Here is a 24,330-nt window from a genome sequence, read left to right on the forward strand (position 1 = left end):
TGATCGCAGATGTGCTAAATTTAGAACATGTACGATCAGTTTGTCTGACATGCGGGGGGACGCCCAGCACAGGGCTAGTCCACCCCGCATGTCAGGCCCCCCCCCCCTCCCGTCACAGGTACAAAGCATTGCACGGCAGCGATGCTTTTATTTATTTATCAACAGTTTCTTATATAGCGCAGCATATTCCGGAAGGCCCTGCTCGCAAGCTTACAATCTATAGGGATGCTTTTGTACCTGACAAGTAGCTTCCTGCCAGCGCAGCTCCTGCGCGCTGGCAGGGGGCTAACCGCCGCATCCTGGGTTGCAGCAGCTGCGTGTGACGGCACGCAGCCGCTGCGGCCCGTCCCCCAACGGTCCGGACATGCCTAAGTTGTTCTAATGCCGATGGCACGCACCCTCCCACCCAGCGACTGCCTCAGCCTGTCAATCAGGCAGAGGCGATTGCACTAGTGAGATGCTTTCGCATCTCACTGGCTGCACGCGCGCAGTGCGCCTGCCGTGCGCATAGTAATTCAGACTGCAATCGCTGCCGCTGCAGCTATGCGGTCTGATTTACCCTCTGTGTTTTTAATTGTAGAGTGCTGCAGAGTAAGCTGTATATCCATTTCTAAATGTTAATAATGTTAATGATACATAAAAAGAAAAAGGTAACCAAGGTTAGGATCAGGCGCAATTGTGTCGCTGTTCTAATGCTGCTGCTATAAAAACAGGATCAGTCAGTCCTGTAAACCACAAAATACATATAATACATAAAGCTGCGCTAATGATTAAAAAAGTCTAAAAGCAGATGGATGGGATGAAGAGTACAAGATTTAATAAAAACAATTCATATAGCAATGGTTAAAAAAAAAAAGCTGCAGGACCTGCAGCGAAACGCGTCAAGTGTTGCTGTTTAATACCTACCACTGACTACACGCTGCCTATTCTGTGCCCGGACCATACTGGACCCCAAATCAACCTTTGCAGTATCTTTGTTTGGTGAACGGATTCGCTTCTAGGCATTACTTCCCACGCCTATTCCGCAAGTAAGGCTGCGCATTCTGGTGAGGATCCAGGACCCTGGTACCAACTTCTATTCCAAGGAATTCCTTCAAGGGACTCTGCCTCCAGCGGTGCTTGTGTGGTAATGTTAACATTGGACTCTGCCATCAGCCCGTACTACGGATTCCTACACCTATCTGCAGTCCAGTAACTTTATAAAGGAACGGACACTTAAAATTAAGCAGCATATGTCGGTGTTATTACTGATTTTTTAACCATTGCTATATGAATTGTTTTTATTAAATCTTGTACTCTTCATCCCATCCATCTGCTTTTAGACTTTTTTAATCATTAGCGCCGCTTATTGTATTATATGTATTTAATGATACACAACGCTGGGTACTTCAGTCTTGCGCATTACTAAATATATCCAGTTTTCATTATTTAAATTAAGGCTATTCTATAATTTTATTTCCATTTTAGCTTTTACTTAATTATGTGCCTCACATATTTAAATTGTTCAACTGTTTGATTAATGATTTACATCATTTTATTCCCAGGTCATCTCTCTAAGCTTATTATTCTTTTAACTTTGTATTTACTTACTAGTTTTGATCTGCTTTAACAGTTACTTGAGAGTCCTGTTGATTTATTTTGCACAGCAAATCAATAACCTATCACAGCTGCGGGGAGATATCGCTTCTATGCATGTGACCGTTCCACTCGCCATGTTCTGTCTGGATGCGTTACGCCTGAATGAAGATCTATGTTTCAGAGCTGAAAAATTAAAAAATCGTCTCATTCAATTTGAAGTTGATGAAAACAGAGAACTAAATAAGAGGTCAGTTGATTTCATTGGGAAAGAAAATGAGACTGCTATAGTATTAGGCAAAAGTGGACACAACTAAGCTGAATCTCCACACAAATCAGTGAAATTGCCATTGGATTGTCCCATGAAAAGATACACCCATTCAGACTTTTGAGCTGTAATTGGTTTTGAAATAACTTTTGACCACTAGGGGGAAATTCAGTTGTGCCCAAAAAGTTAACATGTGTAAAAAACTGGCTTTCCTGCAAGTATTTTGGCAAGGTTTTTTTTTTATTTTTTTTTATTTGGGGGGAGGGGGGTGTAATTCAAGTAAAGCCATTTTCTTTACGCAAAAAAAAGCGAGCACATAGGATCCGGGATAAGTTCCTGGACCTATCTTCTTTTATGATTATGGTCACAAAAAAATGGCACTTATCAGGGATTTGTTGCGGGCCCCGAAAAATAATGTATGATAAGTGCCGGCATCAGAGCTAATTGGATAGCCCCTGAGGATCAATTAGCCGCGATTAATTGCCTCGGCTAATTAAACTCCCCCCCTGAGTATATTTTTTCCTTGCACTGTTGGTACAAGGAGAGGAAACTGACAAGGAGCTAGTTTTAACGCTGGCTGATTCAACACAGAGTAATGGTAACAAGCTATGGGCTCTATTTATCTTTGACAGAGGTCAGACCACGTAAACTACAGTATAAGTTCTTATTGCTGCATTTTGAAGTTGTAAGAAATTATTTTTATTGCCAATTACTCAAAAACCTCCTGCCAGGACAGTGGGTCTGATTGTAACCGTGCTGGCATTATAACTTTAAATATGCTGGTAAAGTGGCATGTTTAAAGTTATAATACCCGCACGGTTAAAATACTTGAGGTAGCATTACAACCATGTCGGGATACTGGTGCCGACATAGCTACTGTGGGACCTAGTGACTACATACCTAAATGGGTGACTATATCATTCTACACCTTAGCTTAATAGCTGTTGTTGCTTTTTGATGGCTAATGCAAAAGATTAGTGTGACCATCCTTGACAAAGAGCAGGAGAGCTGGCTGGTTCCTGAGGGACAGAGGTGCTAGGCACGTCAGAGGGCTGATGCACAGTCTAAGCACATTTATGTGCAAATATAAAATGTGTTTGTAAAATAATCGCAATTGCGAGCATATGCAAGGTTACAATTACTGCATGCAGGTCTGCACCAGTATTATATGTACCAGGTTTACAAACCCCAATTCTTTAACCATTTGTCTTGATAGCGAAATACACATTTGCTGATTGAATGAAATGTATTAAAATTAAAAAATTATATTTCTCCTGCCCCCTCCACGGTAACATGGGAAAGAGTTTAGTTGTGAATGTGGGTTGGGCACAGGATACTGGCAGTTAGGATGCTGGCGGTCAGAATACCGAACCCGGCAACCTGACCAGGGGAGTCAGAACATTTATAGGTTGGGGGGGGGGCAAGATAGATCCTCATTTTGGCGCCCCTGGGGTTGGAGGCGATACTATGAGGATGAAAAGGAGGCAGCACCATGGTGGGCAGGAGGCCGCACCATGTAGATGGAGGCAGGGAGTACCACTGACGGAGGTGCTGCGATGGGGAAAGGAGGAGCCTGGGACTGCAGCATTGCGCTGGCAAGCACCATTGTGTAGGTGAGGCTGGCCCCCGGGAGCAGGCAGGGACGGCAACAGAAATATTGGGGCCCAGTACACAGATATCTATTGGCCCCCTTCCCCACCTCGACACCATACATCCCCATCCACTGCCACTACAATTCCCCTTAGGGGAGCAGGAGAGACAGGGGAGTGAGAGAGAAACAAAGAGTGTGTCGGCGAGAGAGAGAGAGGAGCAAGAGAGAGTGTCAGGGAGAGAGGTGCAAGAGGAGAGAGAGTGTTAGGGAGAGCGAGCATACGTGCACGCAGGGGGGATCTGAGTACCTAATAGCCCCCCTGGCCACCGATCATGACATGTAGGGCCGGGGGACTCCTCTCAGGCTGATCTCCCATGGTGGAGCTTGCGAGGTGAGAGCCTGGCACATGGTAGTGGTGCAGTCTTCCATATCTTCACTCCCTGCCACAGCACTGACTTCAGAGCAGCAAGGTGATGTGTGCATGGCAGGGGCGGGTGGCCGCCGGTATTTAATAATGAATTAAGCTCTCCTTGACCAGCATGAGTGCAGGGAACGTGGCGGGGGGATAGTGAGGAATGATCATGGTGCCAGCCTGTGTACTGTCTATGTGGTGGGGTGGTGGTTGTGGTGCCTGTGTGCTATCAGTCCCTGGAGGGGAGGAAGGGGGGTCTTGTTGCCGGTCTATGGAGGCCATATTATTATTTTTTTACAGATATATTATATATATATATATATATATATATATATATATATTTATACTGTAATATACTATTTATATATATATATATATATATACAAATATATTTTATGAGGCATTAGTAATAGCCAAAGTTCACATTACAACACACAGTATGAGCCGAAATTTATATTACACCACAGTATGAGCCGATATTCATATTACACCACAGTATGAGCCGAAATTCACATTATAGCACACAGTATGAGCCGAAATTCACATTATAGCACACGGTATGAGCTGAAATTCACATTACAGCACATGGTATGAGCCGAAATTCACATTATACCACACGGTATGAGCCGAAATTCACATTATAGCACACGGTATGAGCCGAAATTCACATTATGCCACACGGAATGAGACACAATTCAGGGAAAGTGACAGCAGGGATGTAGGTACAGGGAGAGGGTGGCGTAGTATGGTATGCTGGCAGCCGGGCTCCCGGCGGCCAGCATACCGGAGCCAGAATCCCGACCGCCGGCATACCGACAGCTGGGCAAATGCAAATGAGCCCCTTGCGGGCACCGTGGCGCGCTACGCTATCTATTCACCCTCCAGGGGGGTCGTGGACCCCCAAGAGGGAGAAAAGGCGTCGGTATGCCGGGTGTCGGGATTCCGGCATTGGTATACTGTGCGCCGGGATCCCATCAGCCGGCAACCTACATACCACCCGGGAGATGGACAGGGAGAGTGACAGAGGGTCAGGGAGAGTGACAGAGGGAGAGTGACATAGGGACAGGGAGAGTGACAGTGGGATAGGGAGAGAGGGTTTGGGAGAGTGACAGCAGGGACAAAGGGAGAAAGGCAGCAGAGTAAAAATTACCTATTGAGCAGTGGCGATGCGGAGGAGGCTGTGATCTGCAGTGCGGTGGATGAGGAGGCTGTGGGCATTCAAGATGATGCGGAGGAGGAGGCTGTGGGAGTTGGCATAGGTGCAGAGGAGACTGAGGGCAGTGGTGATGTAGTGGAGGAGGCAGAGGGCGGCGGTGATTCAGTGGAGGAAGCAGATGGCGGCTGCGGTGCAACAGAGCAGGCGGCTGTGGTCGGCGACCTTTGGTGTGGTTCCTATGACCGCCACTACTATTTCAAATCTGCCACAGGCCGGCAGCCAATCAGGAGCGGCTGCGCGGCTGCTCCTGATTGGCTGCCAGTTTGAGAGAGGTCTGTGACATGCGGAGGCAGGGATCTTCTTCAGTCAGTGCTCGACCCATTTTGAGCACTGTATGTGTATATATATATATATATATACACATATGTATTTTTTTTTTATATGAAGTACATATAAGGATCCCCCCCACCCCGTACAAATCCTGCATTAGCCATAGGAGAGGGAGAGAGAGAGAGTGGGTCAGTGGGAGCGGGTGGAAGAGTCTCTTGCCTGACTCAACCCAGTCCCTGCCACAGCAGGTCTGTAATGAAGGGAAGGCAGGCACTTCTCGGCATTAGGCCACGCCCCCTTTAACACCCGCGAATCGCGGCACTTCTCTGTGCCGTGAGCCAGCCTTGGGGAGGGGGTGAGGGGGCGGCGGGCAGCCCCGTTGAACTGAGTCTGGGAGGAGGAGGAGGAGGGTCTGCACACAGCCGCATCCTGCCGCTGGTGCTCAGTCCCTGCAAGGAGGAGCGATGTGCGGTCAGCTGAAAGACCGCACATCGCTCCTCCTGTATATCGGCGGCGGCGCCTTTCCTACTTTGGGGGGCGAGCTGCCCCCTTGCCCCCCCAGTTCCGACGCCTTTGGTCATGACCACGATAGAGCAGAGCAACTAAGCTAACCATAATAGCCCGCCCCCACAGCATAACCCTAACCCCCGCCCCGACAGCATAGCCCTAACCTCTCACCCTAACTCTCCCCCTGCAGCCTATCCCTAATCTCCCAGTAGCCTAACACTAACCTTCCTCTGATAGTTACGTACATGATTCCAGCGTTGGCATTCTGACAGGTGTCGTGATTCTGGCAGCGGTCTCCTTACCCCCAGCATCCAGTATGTCGGGATGCCAACTACATCCCGTGAATACACCCCATAGGCTAGTTGCTTATAATTGTGTCCCTAGTCTCCTGCAAATCACTACCAGGGCAGCCGAGACTTTGGGTGGGCCCAGTTACTGGGAAGTTGTGGCCACTGGAGAGGTTACGGCTGCGCCCCTTGTTGTCTACATATCTATGGTGGCGTGCATGATTACAGCTCCCCTTACAGTGGCACAGATAATTCATACCCCCACTCAGCTTCCCGATCACTACGCCTGGAACACTAAGCTGGTGCATGACAGAAGGGGGCATTTAAGTAATTTTGGTTCTGACCAGCAGTGACTAAGGGGGACATTTACTAAGCAGTGATAACAGCTGAGAAGTGAGCCAGTGGGGAAGTTGCCCAATTAACCAATCAGCAGCTCTGTATAATTTTATAGTATGCAAATTATAGATGTTACTGGTTGCCATGGGCAACTTCTCCACTGGCTCACATCTCCGCTCTTATCATTGCTTCGTAAATGTCCCCCTAAATGTGGTTAGCACATAACAGGTTTTCTGGTCAGAATTCTGTCTGGCACCTTCGCTCCTACATATCCCCTCTCTCTGCTCTGCATTGTGATCTTATCGGGAGCAGTCAATAGCAGGCAGAGAGGTGGTACAGAAATTGGTAAAAAATCTTTCTGCTGCGGGGTACACTGGGCTCCACAAGGAATGGACAATGGGGGTGTAGAGTAGGATCTTGATCCGAGGCACCAACAGGCTCAAAGCTTTGACTGTTCCCAGAATGCATAGCGCCGCCTCCTATATCACCCCGCCTCCCTGCACAGGATCTCAGTTTCTAGTTGGTGCTGCAGTAGCAGGCACTTAACAGAGGGGCTGCTCCAGGCAGCCCTAAGAAGAGCTTTTTTTCTGAGGAAAAAAGTGAAGACTTCAAGGGCAGCAGCAGTGTTACATGTCAGTGGACATTCACGGCTGCAGCTCCGGCTCTCCCCAGCGGCTCTGTACACTCCCGAGCCCTGGTTGCCGGGTAACTACAGCAGGAGGTTCCGGTTTTCTTCTTGTCAGGCACACACGACGGGGGCTCTCCGGGATTGCGTGGCTGCGCTTCGGGAGGTGGTAAGTGGGTCCCGCTTGCCGGACCCGGTCTTTATCGCGATCCGGCACGGTCAGTGGGAGGCGGGCCGCGCGCGCTGGCGGTGGACACTGTGGCAGTACAGGCGATCCCACTAGATCACCAGGGCATGGGACAGGTCAGGTTTTCTCTATAAACCGTTTTATTAGAGCCCGCAGTACCCGGTGGTTTTGCCAGCAGGGGGATAGAGCTTGGACCTGAAGCCCCTCCCCCAGCCCCAGGGCACCATTTTCTGCAAGTGTTCCCGCCCTGGAGCTGCATATCTGTCTCTCCCTCACTCCCTAGCAGTGTCTGCGGCGCCATTATCCCTCAGCTCACTGTTCCTAGGAATGCTTGGGCAAATCCTCCTATGTAAAGCCGCCTGGTTGTCAGTGCTGTGACTTTACAAAACACTTAAGTATTCTACCTGCCTTTTTTAGTTAGTGTTAGTTAAGAAAGAGTGCACTTAGTCAGGGTTTCCTAGTACAATTACCATGTGATATACATCCAGTTCTTACTGTGTACTGTTATATCTATTGTTATATAGCTGTGTAAGCTAGTCCAGAGCAGTATTATTGTTAGTAATAACCTCTGCATTGTACAGACTGTGACTATTTGTGTGTGCATTTGATAGCTGACTGGTGTCCATTTCGTGTCTTTCACTCAACCTGCTATCCCTATATTCTATAACCTGAGGGGGCTTGGTGCGTCAGGTTTTATCTAATATAGGATTTTCACAAAGATATACTGTATTACGTATTTTTCTCTGTGATTTAGTCACCATATCTCTCCTTTATCTTTGCTGGTGCTGACTACACTGCGCAGGGGTTTGGGCTAGAGGTATTGTGCTGCTGACAAATTGTACTGTGTTACCTGATACTACAGGTTATATCATGTCTGCTTCTGAGGGTAACGGTTCTGGGGCTGAACACACTGCCGGTGTTGCTGAAACCGCAGATACCTATGAGGAGAATATAGCAGCTTTGGGCTCTGGTTCTGGGGGCGGTGGCAACGGGGGCAAATAATGACCCGCCATGGGCCGCTTTTTCCACGCTTCTGCAGCTAACGCGCCGTGGGCGGACGATTTAACTGCTCAAATATAGAAGTTGAACCAGTCCCTGACTACTAAAAAGTCTGACCGTCGCTCGCCTACGTCCAAGGGGTCCTCTAAGCGAGCGCTTGTCTCCTCACAATCCACTGCTCTCACTGACACCTCGTCGGATGAAGACGGCACTTACACTGACCCCACAGGTTCTGACTCAGATACGGCTGATGGGGAGGGTGGTTCACATGTGGATGTTCCTGACCTTTTGGAGGCTATTAACTTAATTTTACAGATTACGGATGATCCCGAGCCATCCGTTCCTCCTAAGAAACCAGATAGGTTCAAGCGTCAGAAGGTGATTAAACAAGTTTTACCTCACTCTGGCCACCTAATTGATATACGTCAGAAACCCTGGGAAAACCCGGGTACGAAGTTTGTGCCTCAAAAGAAGATGCTGGCTCGCTATCCCCTCGCTCCGGAGCTGTCTAATAATTGGGAAACGCCTCCTCCAGTGGACTCACATGTGGCTAGGATGGTGGTTTCCTCAGCTCTACCGGTCACCACCGTCACGTCTCTAAAAGAGCCTACGGATAAACGTGTGGAGGGTTGTCTGAAAGCAATTTACACCCTCACGGGTGCTGCACAAATGCCCACTATTGCAGCTACTTGGGCTGCAGAGGCCATTGAAGCATGGGCCTTGGAGTTAGATGCTGAAATCTCCTCTCACCATGCTGGACAATGCTTGTCTTATATTGTCACAGCTTCTCGTTATATTAAAGAGGCGGCTTCTGATGCAGGTATCCTGGCAGCCAAGGCCTCTACTACGTCAGTCCTGGCTCGCCGGATATTGTGGCTGAGATCCTGGTCTGTGGATCTGGACTCTAGAAAAACCCTGGAGGTACTCCCTTTTAAGGGAGATATTCTGTTTGGGGAGGATTTAAATAAGATTGTGGCTGACTTGGCTACTGCCAAAACTGCCTGTCTGCCAAGTACTGCTCCTTCTGTGTCGAAGGCTAAAGGTACTTCCTTTCGCCCCTTTCCTCCTTCAGGTAAAGCAAAAGGTCAGGCGTACAACAAGCAGGCCCGCACTTCCAAACCTGGTAAGCCTAAGCCCAAAAGAGCCAGGGCGGCCCGTCAGCCAGCTTCCAAGACAGATAAGCCTGCCGCATGACATGGCGGGCCTCCCTCTGGGGGATCCCAGGGTGGGGGGCCGGCTTCTAGGGTATACCCAGGAATGGTTGAAGACCACTTCAGATGCCTGGGTACGGGAAGTCGTCACTCAAGGTTACGCCATAGCCTTCAAAAACCGACCCCCTCATCGATTTTGCCAGACAGATGTCCCGTTGGACAAGACAAAGGCAAACACTCTACATTCAGTGGTACAGACCCTCCTGGATACAGGAGTCGTAGTACAGGTGCCTCTTGCGCAGAGGGGCCGGGGGTACTATTCTCCGCTGTTTCTAGTCCCGAAACCGAATGGGTCCTCCCGGCCCATTCTCAACCTCAAGGCATTGAACAGGTTTGTGAAGATTTCCAAGTTCCGGATGGAAACCCTTCGCTCTATAGTTCTGGCCTTGGAACCTGGGGACTTCATGGTCTCCCTGGATATACAGGATGCTTACCTGCGTATTCCTATAGCAGTGTCTCATCAGCAATACCTGAGATTTGCATTTGGCAACTGCCATTACCAGTTTCGGGTGTTACCTTTTGGTTTGACAATGGCTCCGCGAGTATTTACAAAAGTCATGGCGGTGATGACGGTGGTACTCCGCCGTCAAGGGGTCAGGATACTGCCGTATTTGGACGACTTGTTAATCCTGGCAAATTCACCAGAACTTCTCCTGTGTCATCTAGATGTGACGGTCCGGTTTCTGCAAGCCCACAGGTGGCTCATCAACTGGAAGAAGTCATCCCTGATCCCTGCTCAGAGCATGGTGCATCTGGGAGCACTATTGGACATTCACAACCAGCGGTTGTTCCTGTATAAGGAGAAAGTCCTGAAACTTCAGGACAGGATTCGTTGCTTCCTATCTCGTCCGCAAGTGTCGATACATTCGGCGATGCAGGTGCTGGGCCTCATGGTGTCAGCATTCGACATGGTGGAGTACGCTCAATTTCACTCTCGCCCTCTCCAGAGGCTGATTCTAGCCAAATGGGACAGCCTGCCTCACCGGATCAAGGTCTCAAATGATCTCATTGACTCCGGAGGTCCGTCTGTCGCTGCTCTGGTGGCTCCGGGACCAACAACTGTGCAGGGGCCGTCCGTTCTGGATATCCAACTGCTTCCCTCCTCTCGATCAATATTCTGGAATTGTGGGCGGTCTTCAATGCCTTGAACCTAGCCCAGCATTTAATTCAGAACCGTCCTGTTCAAGTACAGTCGGACAACGCCACCACAGTGGCTTACATAAATCATCAAGGCGGCACTCTAAGCCGCCTAGCAATGAAGGAAGTCTCACGGATTCTACAGTGGGCAGAACGCCATCTACCGGCCATATCGGCAATATTCATTCCAGAAGTCCTGAATTGGGAAGCGGACTTTCTCAGTCGTCAGGACGTGCAAGCCGGCGAGTGGGGCCTCCATCCAGAAGTGTTTCAACTCCTAGTGGAAAGGTGGGGCCTTCCAGACGTAGATCTGATGGCGTCTCGACACAATCACAAGGTTCCGGTCTTCGGAGCAAGGACAAGGGATCCTCAAGCAGCATTCGTGGATGCGCTGGCGGTACCGTGGAGGTTTCGGCTGCCGTACGTGTTCCCTCCGGTGTCACTCCTGCCCAGGGTAATTCGGAAGTTCAAGCAAGAAAAAGGAATTCTGCTTCTCATAGCTCCAGCGTGGCCCAGACGGCACTGGTTCTCAGACCTGCAAGGCCTATCGTCAGAGCGTGCAATTCTACTTCCACAACGCCCAGACCTCCTCGTTCAGGGCCCCTGTGTCTACCAGGACCTAGCCCGGCTGTCTTTGACGGCGTGGCTCTTGAAGCTTCCGTCTTAAGGGCTAAAGGGTTTTCTGAGGCGGTCATTCAAACTATGTTGCAGGCCCGGAAACCGGCTTCGGCTCGGATTTACTATAGGGTCTGGCATTCTTACTTTGTTTGGTGCGCATCTAACGATTATGACGCTTCCAAGTTTAGTATAGCCAAGTTGTTGGCTTTTCTTCAGCAGGGCCTGGACTTAGGCCTGCGTCTGGCCTCCCTCAAGGTTCAAATATCTGCCTTGTTGGTGTGGTTTCAGAGAAAAATTGCGACCTTACCTGATGTGCATACCTTTACTCAGGGCGTGTTGTGTATCCAACCTCCCTATATCCCGCCTGTGGCTCCTTGGGACTTGTCGTGGTTTTGGAGGCGTTACAAGAGTCTCCGTTTGAACCTCTTGGCTCAGCTGACCTTAAGTGGCTTTCCCTTAAGGTGGTGTTTCTGCTGGCTATTGCTTCAGCTAGAAGAGTGTCAGATTTGGGTACCTTGTCCTGTAGTTACCCATATCTGATATTTCACTGTGACCGGGCGGTTCTTAGGACTCGTCCCGGCTATCTACCTAAGGTGGTTTCTGCGTTCCACCTTAATCAGGAGATTGTAGTTCCGGCACTTATTTCTCCTGATCTGTCTCCCAAAGAGCGGTCTTTGGATGTGGTACGGGCTCTCCGTATCTATGTGAAGAGAACTGCTCCTATTAGGAAATCTGATTCTCTTTTTGTGGTGTTTGGGTTTCACAGACGGGGCTGGCCTGCTCACAAGCAAACTCTGGCCAGATGGATTAGAATGGTGATTGCACATGCTTATGTGAAGGCTGGTCTCTCTGCTCCTGATCACATTAAGGCCCATTCTACTCGGTCGGTTGGACCTTCTTGGGCGGCCCAACGTGGTGCGACCCTTGAACAATTGTTCAAGGCGGCTACGTGGTCCTCTGTGAACACGTTCATAAGGTTCTATGCCTTCGATACTGCCGCTTCCCAGGATGCTTCCTTTGGACGCCGGGTTCTTGTGCCCGCTACAGTGTGTCCCCTCCCATAAGGAACTGCTTTAGGACATCCCCATTGTCCATTCCTTGTGGAGCCCAGTGTACCCCGCAGCAGAAAACGAGTTTTATGGTAAGAACTTACCTTTGTTAAAACTCTTTCTGCGAGGTACACTGGGCTCCACAAGGCGCCCACCCTGACGCACTTAGCTTCTTTGGGTTGGTATGGCATTAGCCGCTGACACGTCTCCTGTCGTGAGAATGCGGTGTTGTGGCTACTAACCGTTGTCGTCTCTTTTCCTGCTACTGCATTGGACTGGTTAACTAAAAACTGAGATCCTGTGCAGGGAGGCAGAGGGATATAGGAGGCGGCGCTATGCATTCTGGGAACAGTCAAAGCTTTGAGCCTGTTGGTGCCTCGGATCAAGATCCTACTCTACACCCCATTGTCCATTCCTTGTGGAGGCCAGTGTACCTCGCAGAAAGAGTTTTAACAAAGGTAAGTTCTTACCATAAAACTCGTTATGTCAGTCTGGTGATACATCCTTTTTAATGCTAAATAGAACAACAGTACAGGTGTGTCCTCACACATCTTGCCTCAATATGCCACGCAGTGGAAGATGCCTGGCGTGAGTGAGCCGACAAGTCCTGTGCATCTTCATTAGCATCAGGTGTCTTTTTTTGTTGAAAATGCATCTTATTCGCATTTCTGTGTGAATTGGACGCACAAGCAGACTCTGCTGATTAAAATTATATGCAGCATGCCTATATTCTCTATGCATCTGCGGCTGTAATTGCAAACGAAATAATACGTTACAGTGTTTTCTAGGTAAGCACTGCAATGTACCATTTCGCATGCAGATACAGCAGCAGTCGTACACAGAATATATGGTTGCCGCATAACATTTTAATCTGCATAAACTGCGTGTGCGTCCTATTAGCATCTTAATGGAAAAAGTCGCAAGTAAAGACACGCCACAGCATGTCGTGACTAGAAGGGTTATTTAACCTGGAGGGAGGCTAGAGGTAGGTGGACACATCTGTATTCTGCTTTATATAACTGTACAATGTGTCATTTTCCAGTATGTTAGGTAATTCCATAGTTATTCTAAAGTTTAGGAGCAAACAAAAAGACGCTTTAGGAGTAAATTATGGTAGGCAAAAGAATGACAACACACAGTATCAGTTAATCATATGTATATGTAAAACGCAGGCTCCTATTTATTGTTGGTGTCCCCAAATTTATAATTCCTTATAGTTACATTTTGCAGCAATAAGGAATGTTTTATGGGACTATTTAGCAGTGAATTAACACAGGCACAGCTGCCATCAGATTTCTCAACGCATGTTGAAATCTGTCATTTTGAAGATTAACCCTGACCGGTTCTGCCCTGGAAGTGTTTCTTGGCAAGTAAAAGCTTGGGCCACGTATGGACAAAAAAAGATTCAGTGGGAGCATGAGGACCTGTAGAAATCACTCTTCGCACTCCAATAGCTCTTTCCATTGGAAAATGCCTGTTAATGTCAACTTTCAAGAGCCTGATAAGTTGGCCAGACCTCAGTCCCCTTTAAGAATACGTAGATTGGTAGATCGCAGGTGGTAGATCTGATATTCTGCACTAGGCTCTTCTTAAATAGCCCTGATAAAATAAGATTTTAAACCTACCGGTAAATCTTTTTCTCCTAGTCCGTAGAGGATGCTGGGGACTCCATAAGGACCATGGGCACTCTAAGACCTTTTAATGGGTGTGAGCTGGCTCCTCCCTCTATGCCCCTCCTCCAGACCTCAGTTATAGAACTGTGCCCAGAGGAGACGGACATTTCGAGGAAAAGGATTTTGTTAATTAAGGGCGAGATACATACCAGCCCACACCACAAACACACCGTATAACATGGTATATAACTAAACCAGTTAACAGCATGAACAACAGAAATCAGCAACAGTCTGATCTCAACCGTACACTACTCTCGTGTAACTACATCAGTAACTATGTGCAAGTACTGCAGATTTATTCCGCACTGGGACGGGCGCCCAGCATCCTCTACGGACTAGGAGAAAAAGATTTACCGGTAGGTTTAAAATCTTATTTTCTCTTACGTCCTAGAGGATGCTGGGGACTCCGTAAGGACCATGGGGTTTATACCAAAGCTCCAGACCGGGTGGGAGAGTGCGGATGACTCTGCAGCACCGATTGAGCAAACAGGAGCTTCTCATCAGCCAGGGTATCAAACTTATAGAATTTTGCAAAAGTGTTTGAACCCGACCAAGTAGCTGCTCGGCAAAGCTGTAATGCCGAGACACTTCGGGCAGCCGCCCAAAAAGAGCCCACCTTCCTAGTGGAATGGGCCTTCACCGATTTTGGTAACGGCAATCCTGCCATAGAATGAGCCTGCTGTATCGTGTTACAGATCCAGCGTGCAATAGTCTGCTTGGAAGCAGGAGCGCCAACCTTGTTGGCCGCATATAGGACAAACAGAGCCTCTGTTTTCCTAATACGAGCCGTTCTGGCTACATAGATTTTTAAAGCCCTGACTACATCAAGAGATTTGGACTCCTCCAAGACATCCGTAGCCACCGGCACCACAATAGGTGGTTCATGTGTTTCCACGTGAGAAATTTTAACTCAACAGTTTGAAGTGGTTCAAACCAATGTGATTTAAGGAACTGCAACACCACGTTCAGGTCCCACGGTGCCACAGGGGGCACAAAAGGAGGTTGGATGTGCAGTACTCCTTTCACAAAAGTCTGCACTTCTGGAAGAGAGGCCAATTCCTTCTGAAAGAATATTGATAAGGCCGAAATCTGCACCTTAATGGAACCTAACTTTATGCCCATATCCACTCCTGACTGTACAAAATGGAGAAAACGACCCAGCTGGAATTCTTCCGTAGGAGCATTCTTGGATTCACACCAAGACACATACTTCCTCCAGATACGGTGATAGTGCTTCGCCGTTACTTCCTTCCTAGCTTTAATTAGAGTAGGGATGACTTCCCCTGTAATACCTTTCTTAGCTAGGATCTGGTGTTCAACCACCATGCCGTCAAACGTAATCGCGGTAAGTCTTGGAACACACACGGCCCCTGTTGTAACAGGTCCTCTCTGAGAGGAAGCGGCCAAGGATCTTCTGTGATCATTTCCTGAAGATCTGGATACCAGGCCCTTCAAGGCCAATCTGGGACAATGAGTATCGTCTGAACTTTTGTTCTTCTTATGATTCTCAATATTTTTGAGATGAGCGGAAGCGGAGGGAACACATAGACCGCTTGATACACCCACGGTGTTACTAGCGCGTCCACTGCTATTGCCTGAGGGTCCCTTGCCCGTGAACAATATGTCCGAAGCTTCCTGTTGAGGCGTGACGCCATTATGTCTATTTGAGGGAGTCCCAAACAACTTGTCACTTCTGCAAAGACCTCTTGATGAAGTCCCCACTCTCCTGGATGGAGATCGTGTCTGCTGAGCAAGTCTGCTTCCCAGTTGTCCACTCCCGGAATGAATACCGCGGACAGAGCGCTTACATGATTTTCCACCCAGCGAAGAATCCTGGTGGCCTCCACCATTGCTGCTCTGCTTCTTGTTCCGCCCTGGCGGTTTACATGCGCCACGGCTGTGATATTGTCTGACTGGATCAGAACGGGTAGGTTGCGAAGGAGATGCTCCGCCTGTCCCAGGCCGTTGTATATGGCCCTTAATTCCAGCACGTTTATGTGCAGACAAGCCTCCTGGCTTGACCATATTCCCTGAAAGTTTTTTCCGTGTGTGACTGTTCCCCAACCCCCGGAGGCTCGCGTCCGTGGTCACGAGAACCCAATCTTGAATTCCAAACCTGCGACCCTCTAGAAGGTGAGCACTCTGGAGCCACCACAGGAGAGAAATCCTGGCCCTGGGGGACAGGCTTATCATCTGATGCATTTGGAGATGGGACCCTGACCACTTGCTCAGTAGGTCCCACTGAAAAGTTCTTGCATGGAACCTGCCAAACGGAATGGCCTCGTAGGCCGCCACCATCTTTCCCAACACTCGAGTGCATTGATGAATCAACACTCTTTTTGGTTTCAGCAGAACCCTGACCATATTCTGGAGTTCCAGAGCTTTTTCCACTGGGAGAAAAACCCTCTGCTGTTCCGTGTCCAGAATCATGCCCAAAAACGACAGCCGAGTTGTCGGGACTAACTGCGACTTTGGCAAATTTAGAAGCCAGCCGTGTTGTTGTAGCACCCTCAGAGAGAGAGCCACGCTCTTCAGTAATTGTTCTCTTGATCTCGCTTTTATTAAGAGATCGTCCAAGTACGGGATAATTTTGACACCCTACTTGCGCAGGAGTACCATCATTTCTGACATTACCTTGGTGAAAATTCTCGGGGCCGTGGAGAGCCCAAACGGCAACGTCTGAAACTGGTAATGACAATCCTGCACAGCGAATCTCAGGAACGCCTGATGAGGAGGATATATGGGGACATGAAGGTATGCATCCTTTATGTCTAGTGACACCATAAAATCCCCCCCTTCCAGGCTGGAGATCACTGCCCGGAGAGATTCCATTTTGAATTTGAATCTCTTCAAATATAGATTTAGGGATTTTAGGTTCAGAATCGGTGTGACCGAACCGTCCGGCTTCGGGACCACAAACAGGGTTGAATAGAACCCCTTTCCCTGTTGCAACTGGGGAACCTGGATAATCACTTGCTGTTGACACAGCTTTTGTATAGCCGCCGAAATTATTGCTGTCTCTGGGAGAGAAGCTGGCAAGGCCGTGGAGGCACCTCTTCGAACTCCAGTTTGTAGCCTTGGGACACAATTCCTATCACCCAAGGATCCAAGTCCGAATGAACCCAGACCTGGCTGAAGAGCTGAAGACGTGCCCCCACCGGCGCGGACTCCCGCAGCGGGGCCCCAGCGTCATGCGGTGGATTTGGTAGAGGTCGGGGAGGACTTTTGTTCCTGGGAACTAGCCTAAGCTGGTGTTCTTTTCCCCCTACCTGTCAGGAATCGACTCACCACGGTGACATCTGTCCGCCGCTGCGGACTCCGTCCTGGGTCCCTGCGTTCATCTGTCATCCGCGTCTCTGCCATCAGACGCCATCCTGGGCCTGGGAGCGCTCCTGTGATAGCGGGCGTGTAGCACGCCGCGTTCCCGCTAGGCCGCGGCATGGGCGCCGCCATGACAGCCTCCAGCAGTCAGCATACGGCGGCCAATCCGGTGCTTGGCCGCACCCACTTTTCTTCACTCCACCAATGACTGTGTAACAAGGGGTATATATGAAGCTGCAGGATCAGTCTGCAGGGATCCTGAACTTTGTGTCACTCCTGCGACTCATGTGTAAGGATCTGGTTCCTGTTTCCTCCGTGTACCTGGATACCTACCTGCTGTTCCGTGTTCCTGGCTATCTACTTAAGACTCTGTACTCCTGGTTACTTCTCACAGCTCCGTGGAACTACAAGCCCCAGCAATACCTGCTTTCATCTACAGGCTTCACACTCACCACCATCTCTGTGTGCTTCAGCCTAGCAGTAGAGACTGACTCCAGGTGTGTTCCATCTCCCCACCTGTGATGCAGCTTGCATGCTGCCAGTGCCTCATCACCTGCACTGTGGATATAGTCAGACTCCTGCCTCTGCTACCAGGTTTGCCATACAACACCATCTCTGCTGGTTCCATGTTTTAATCTGCTCTGGTTCCCATACCAGAATATTCTCTGCCAAGTTATCACTCATCTGTTATCATCACTACCGGTTATCATTTCATCAGTCACCATTCATTCTGTTACCATAGACTTTCAGCTGCCACGCTGTACAATTGACATTTGCATTTCCTACTGTTATTTTCTGCTGCCGTTTTGTGAACCATCTGTTTAATAAATATCATTGCGCTCATGCGCAGAAACATAATCCAGCCTCCTCGTTTTCTCCCATCCACCTCCACTGACCCACTAGCGCCCCCCCGGGGACACAGACAAAACCAAGTCTGACAGTAAGTTCAGGATCGATGGACTCGGATGGTGGACGGAGTGTGGGGTCAGAGGCCTTGCAAAATCTGGTCTCCCGTTTGGATGGTCAAGAGGCTGCGCAGCAGCAGATGTTCCAGTTCCTGCAAGGGATGTCCTCCCGGATAGATACACTACAGCAATCCCTGCCTAGTGTACACACTCCTACAGTTCCTGTTACTCCAGCACCTGCCAGTACTGTGAGTCCTTCTATGCCGGCTGCATCAGCTCCAGTGTCACGTCTGCACCTGCCCGTGCCAAGCAAGTATGATGGCAGCCCAAAGTTATGTCGCGGGTTTCTCAACCAATGTGAAATCCAGTTTGAATTGTTGTCACATAACTTCCCCACGTCAAGATCCAAGGTTGCCTACATCATCTCTCTACTTTCTGGATCTGCTTTGAGTTGGGTGTCTCCTCTGTGGGAACGTGCCGACCCTCTGATTAACAACTACGCAGAATTCGTGTCAACCTTCAGACGGATCTTTGACGAGCCTGGTCGTGCAACATCAGCTTCTGCCGACCTAATCCAACTTCGTCAAGGTACCCGTAGTATGGGACAATATGTCATCCAGTTCCAGACGTTGGCCGCAGAGATTCAGTGGAACAATCAAGCCCTGGTAGCAGCTTTCTGGCATGGACTCTCTGATCGGATCAAGGACGAACTGGCAACCCGCGATCTTCCTGTACAATTGTCCGATTTAATTTCCTTGTGCATCAAGTTGGACTCTCGCATCCGCGAACGCAACAATGAACGTGCTCGGAGTGAGCCACGCAGATCAGGGATGATACCTTCCGTACAGTTCCAGTCTCCACTTTCTGATGAGCCTATGCAAATAAATAGGTCCCGCCTAACTCCTGAGGAGCGGTCAAGAAGACTTCGTGAGAGACTATGTCTTTATTGTGCGGCTGCAGGTCACCAGATTAGTTCCTGCACAGTGCGTTCGGGAAACGCCAGATCCTGACTTGTAAAGGAGGAGTCAAGTTGGGATCTTCTAGACAAGCTCCTTCTAATCAAGACCTTATCCTTCCTGTGACTTTAGAGACTTCAGTTGGGCTTCAGTCTGCATCAGCATTAGTGGACTGTGGAGCCGCAGGAAATTTCATCACCCAAGCTGCGGTAAATAAATTTTGCTTGCCTGTATGTGAACTTTCTTACCCAGTCTACATTACCGCCGTGGATGGTAGCCGAATCTCCAAGGGGAATATTTCTCACCAAACTGCACCAGTGGTTTTGGGAGTTGGGTTCCTACACTCAGAATTAATAAAGTTCTTAGTCATTCCTCAAGCCACCCAGGAGATCGTTTTGGGCATGCCCTGGCTCCAGCTACACAATCCACAGTTTGACTGGTCAACGTTACAACTTACTTCATGGGGTTCACATTGCCATCAGTCCTGTTTAGCCCAAGTTTGTCCAATTAAGTCTACTGAAGTAAAAACCCAGTCAAGTCTTCCTGCGGCTTATCAAGATTTCTCTGATGTCTTCAGTGAAAAAGCCGCGGATGTCCTGCCGCCCCATAGAGAATGGGATTGTCCCATCGATCTCCTTCCTGGCAAGAAGCCACCTAGGGGGCGTACCTACCCGTTATCTGTTCCCGAAACTGAAGCGATGAGCGACTACATCAGGGAGAGTTTACAGAAGGGATTCATTCGTCCTTCATCATCACCCGCTGGTGCAGGCTTCTTCTTTGTTAAAAAGAAGGATGGAGGACTGCGTCCATGCATTGACTACCGGGGTCTCAATGACATTACCATTAAAAATAGTTATCCATTACCACTCATTACCGAATTATTTGACAGAGTTAAAGGAGCCCGCATCTTCACCAAGCTAGATCTCCGCGGTGCCTACAACCTCATCAGAATCCGGAGTGGTGACGAATGGAAGACAGCTTTTAACACTCGAGATGGTCATTACGAGTACCTGGTAATGCCATTCGGGTTGAGTAATGCCCCAGCAGTGTTCCAACACTTTGTGAACGAAATCTTCCGTGACGTTCTGTATAAATACCTCGTTGTTTATCTGGATGATATCCTCATCTTCTCCCAAGATCTTCCCTCTCATCGTCTACAAGTCCGTGAAGTCCTCCGACGTCTTCGTGAGAACCGGCTCTACGGTAAACTATCCAAGTGTACCTTTGAAGTTTCCTCTATACCCTTCCTGGGATATATAATTTCCGGATCGGATCTCCAGATGGACCCGACAAAGTTGGAAGCCATTGCCAATTGGTCCATTCCAAATTCTCTCAAGTCTATTCAGCGGTTCCTGGGATTTGCCAACTACTATAGGAAATTTATTCGGGGATTCTCCACTCTCATCGCTCCTATTACCAACTTAACTCGGAAAGGGGCAGACCATTCCAACTGGTCAGAAGAGGCTTTAGCGGCCTTCCAGAAAATCAAGCTGGCCTTTATGTCTGCTCCAGTTCTGTCCCAGCCAAATGTAAACAGACCGTTCGAGTTGGAGGTGGATGCCTCTACAGTTGGAGTTGGAGCTGTTCTCTCCCAGAAGGGAACTGATGGGAAAATCCACCCCTGTGGACTTTATTCTCGTAAATTCCTCCCTGCAGAAGCTAACTATTCCGTTGGAGATCAAGAACTACTGGCGATTAAGCTGGCCCTCGAGGAATGGAGGTATCTCCTGGAAGGGGCCAAACATCCGTTCAACATCTACACGGATCATAAAAATCTGCTATATTTAAAGGCAGCTCAGTGCCTTAATCCTCGCCAGTCCAGGTGGGCTATGTTTTTCTCACATTTTAACTTTAAGCTTCATTTCCGCCCAGGTTCGCAGAATGTTAAAGCTGACGCCTTATCCCGATCTATGGAATCCGAAGAGGAAACGCCTGACTCAGTTCCACATTCCATCCTGAGTCCAGTGGTATTTGCTGCATCTCAAGTCTCCCCAGCTCCTCCTCCTGGTAAGACTTTTGTTTCCCCAGAACTCCGTCCCAAGTTGCTGTCTTGGGCCCATCAATCCAAGTTCACTGGTCATCCCGGTGTTCTGAAAACCTTCAAGTTCCTCTCTGAGACATACTGGTGGCCAAAGATGAAAGCTGACATCAAGGATTTCGTGGCATCCTGTCCTAAGTGTGTGCAGTACAAAACTCCTCGTCAGTCTCCAGCAGGTCAGTTACAACCATTGTCTGTTCCTAGTCGCCCTTGGTCACACCTGTCCATGGACTTTATCTCTGACCTTCCTCCTTCTCAAGGATACAATACCATCTGGGTTGTAGTGGACAGATTTACCAAGATGGCCCATTTTGTTCCTCTCCAGGGTCTCCCTTCTGCCCCAAAACTCGCCCAAATCTTCCTACGGGAGATTTTCCGCTTACATGGTCTACCCTCAGAAATAATATCCGACCGAGGTGTACAGTTTGTAGCGAGGTTTTGGAGGGCTCTCTGTTCTGCCATGCAGGTTAAACTGAAGTTCTCGTCATCTTACCACCCTCAGACGAATGGGCAGACAGAGAGGGTAAATCAAGAACTAGAGACATTTTTAAGGTTGTATGTTTCATCTTCTCAGGATGACTGGTTTGATCTGCTCCCATGGGCCGAGTTTGCCCACAACTTCCGCTACCACACTGCTACTGAGACAACTCCATTCTTTGCAGTGTATGGGCAACATCCTCGTGTTCCAGATTTCCAAGAACTCCCTCACATGGATGTTCCTGCTGCCACTACTGCCCTGAGTCAGTTTTCTTCAATCTGGAGGAAGATTCACACTTCTCTCAAAAAGGCCTCCAGCCGGTATAAATACTTTGCTGATCGCAAAAGACGTGCAGTTCCTAGCCTGAAACCTGGGGACAAGGTTTGGCTGTCTACCCGGAACCTCCGTCTTAGGGTCCCGTCCATGAAATTTGCACCACGTTTCATTGGTCCCTTTCCTGTCGAAAGAGTCATCAACCCTGTGGCCTACAAGCTGAAGTTACCACCTTCTCTGCGAATACCTAATGCTTTTCATGTTTCTCTCCTCAGACCTTTAGTCCTGAATCGTTTCCAAAGAGCTCTTCCAGTTGGTCCCAAAGTTCGAACTCAGCGGGGCGTGGAGTTCGAGATTGGCAAGATTCTGGATTCCCGTTGCCGGTATGGACGTCTTCAATACCTTGTCGATTGGTCCGGTTATGGCCCAGAGGAGAGAAGTTGGGTAAATTCGTTGGATGTCCATGCTCCAAGGTTGGTCCGTGTCTTCCATAACACTCATCCTTCCAAGCCACGTGGGTGTTCGGTGCCCACCCTTAAAGGGGGGGGTACTGTCAGGAATCGACTCACCACGGTGACATCTGTCCGCCGCTGCGGACTCCGTCCTGGGTCCCTGCGTTCATCTGTCATCCGCGTCTCTGCCATCAGACGCCATCCTGGGCCTGGGAGCGCTCCTGTGATAGCGGGCGTGTAGCACGCCGCGTTCCCGCTAGGCCGCGGCATGGGCGCCGCCATGACAGCCTCCAGCAGTCAGCATACGGCGGCCAATCCGGTGCTTGGCCGCACCCACTTTTCTTCACTCCACCAATGACTGTGTAACAAGGGGTATATATGAAGCTGCAGGATCAGTCTGCAGGGATCCTGAACTTTGTGTCACTCCTGCGACTCATGTGTAAGGATCTGGTTCCTGTTTCCTCCGTGTACCTGGATACCTACCTGCTGTTCCGTGTTCCTGGCTATCTACTTAAGACTCTGTACTCCTGGTTACTTCTCACAGCTCCGTGGAACTACAAGCCCCAGCAATACCTGCTTTCATCTACAGGCTTCACACTCACCACCATCTCTGTGTGCTTCAGCCTAGCAGTAGAGACTGACTCCAGGTGTGTTCCATCTCCCCACCTGTGATGCAGCTTGCATGCTGCCAGTGCCTCATCACCTGCACTGTGGATATAGTCAGACTCCTGCCTCTGCTACCAGGTTTGCCATACAACACCATCTCTGCTGGTTCCATGTTTTAATCTGCTCTGGTTCCCATACCAGAATATTCTCTGCCAAGTTATCACTCATCTGTTATCATCACTACCGGTTATCATTTCATCAGTCACCATTCATTCTGTAACCATAGACTTTCAGCTGCCACGCTGTACAATTGACATTTGCATTTCCTACTGTTATTTTCTGCTGCCGTTTTGTGAACCATCTGTTTAATAAATATCATTGCGCTCATGCGCAGAAACATAATCCAGCCTCCTCGTTTTCTCCCATCCACCTCCACTGACCCACTAGCGCCCCCTCCGGGGACACAGACAAAACCAAGTCTGACACTACCTCTACCTCTAGCGAGGAAGGATGAACCGTGCCCCTTTCTGAATTTATGAGACCGACTGCATCTGGTATTGAGGTGTTTTCTTTCGCTCTGGGGGAATGTAAGGCAGAAAAGATGACTTACCCGCGGTAGCTGTGGAAACCAGGTCCGCAAGGCCTTCCCTAAACAGAACTTCACCCTTGTAAGGTAAAGCCTCCATAAGTCTCTTGGAGTCAGCATCCCCAGTCCATTGGTGGGTCCACAGTGACCTCCTAGCTGAAATTGCCATGGCATTTGCCAATATCTCTCGCAGCCTCCCTCATATATAACGCTGCGTCCTTTATGTGACCTAATGTCAACAAAACACTGTCTTTATCGAGGGTGTCCATGTCAGATGACAAGTTATCTGCCCATGCTGCAATTGCGCTCCCCACCCATGCCGACGCTACCGCCGGTCTGAGCAGGGCTCCCGTAGTCGCATAAATTGATTTTAAGGTAGTTTCTTGCCTGCGATCAAGCGCGTAAGGGCCTTGTCCACCTTGGGTGAGGATTCCCAGCGTAACCTGTCCTGTGGGGGGAAAGGATATGCCATTATAATTCTCTTGGGAATCTGCAGCCTCTTGTCTGGAGTTTTCCAAGCCTTTTCAAATAAAGCGTTCAGCTCATGTGATGGGGGAAATGTTACCTTAGGTTTCTTCCTCTTAAACATACAGACCCGTGTGTCCGGGACAGACGGGTCCTCTGTGATATGTAATACATCTTTTATCGCAATAATCATGTATTGAATACTCTTTGCCACCCTTGGGTGCTACTTTGCCTCATCATAGTCGACACTGGAGTCGGAATCCGTGTCGGTATCAGTGTCTGCTATCTG

The 24,330-nt window shown here is 49.1% G+C and overlaps 1 protein-coding gene across 1 annotated transcript in view; it reads left to right on the plus strand.

Moving 5' to 3' along the window:
• The window catches only part of DNAH3 (dynein axonemal heavy chain 3), a 952,415-nt gene that overhangs the window by 408,523 nt on the left and 519,562 nt on the right, over nucleotides 1–24,330 (plus strand). The window contains exon 13 of the mRNA XM_063934423.1: nucleotides 1,647–1,825. Within this exon, the coding sequence (XP_063790493.1) occupies nucleotides 1,647–1,825 (179 nt within the window). The remainder of the gene's footprint in view (nucleotides 1–1,646; nucleotides 1,826–24,330) is intronic.

The sequence above is a fragment of the Pseudophryne corroboree genome, chromosome 7, assembly GCF_028390025.1.
Source record: "Pseudophryne corroboree isolate aPseCor3 chromosome 7, aPseCor3.hap2, whole genome shotgun sequence".
NCBI classification, from domain to species: Eukaryota; Metazoa; Chordata; class Amphibia; order Anura; family Myobatrachidae; genus Pseudophryne; species Pseudophryne corroboree.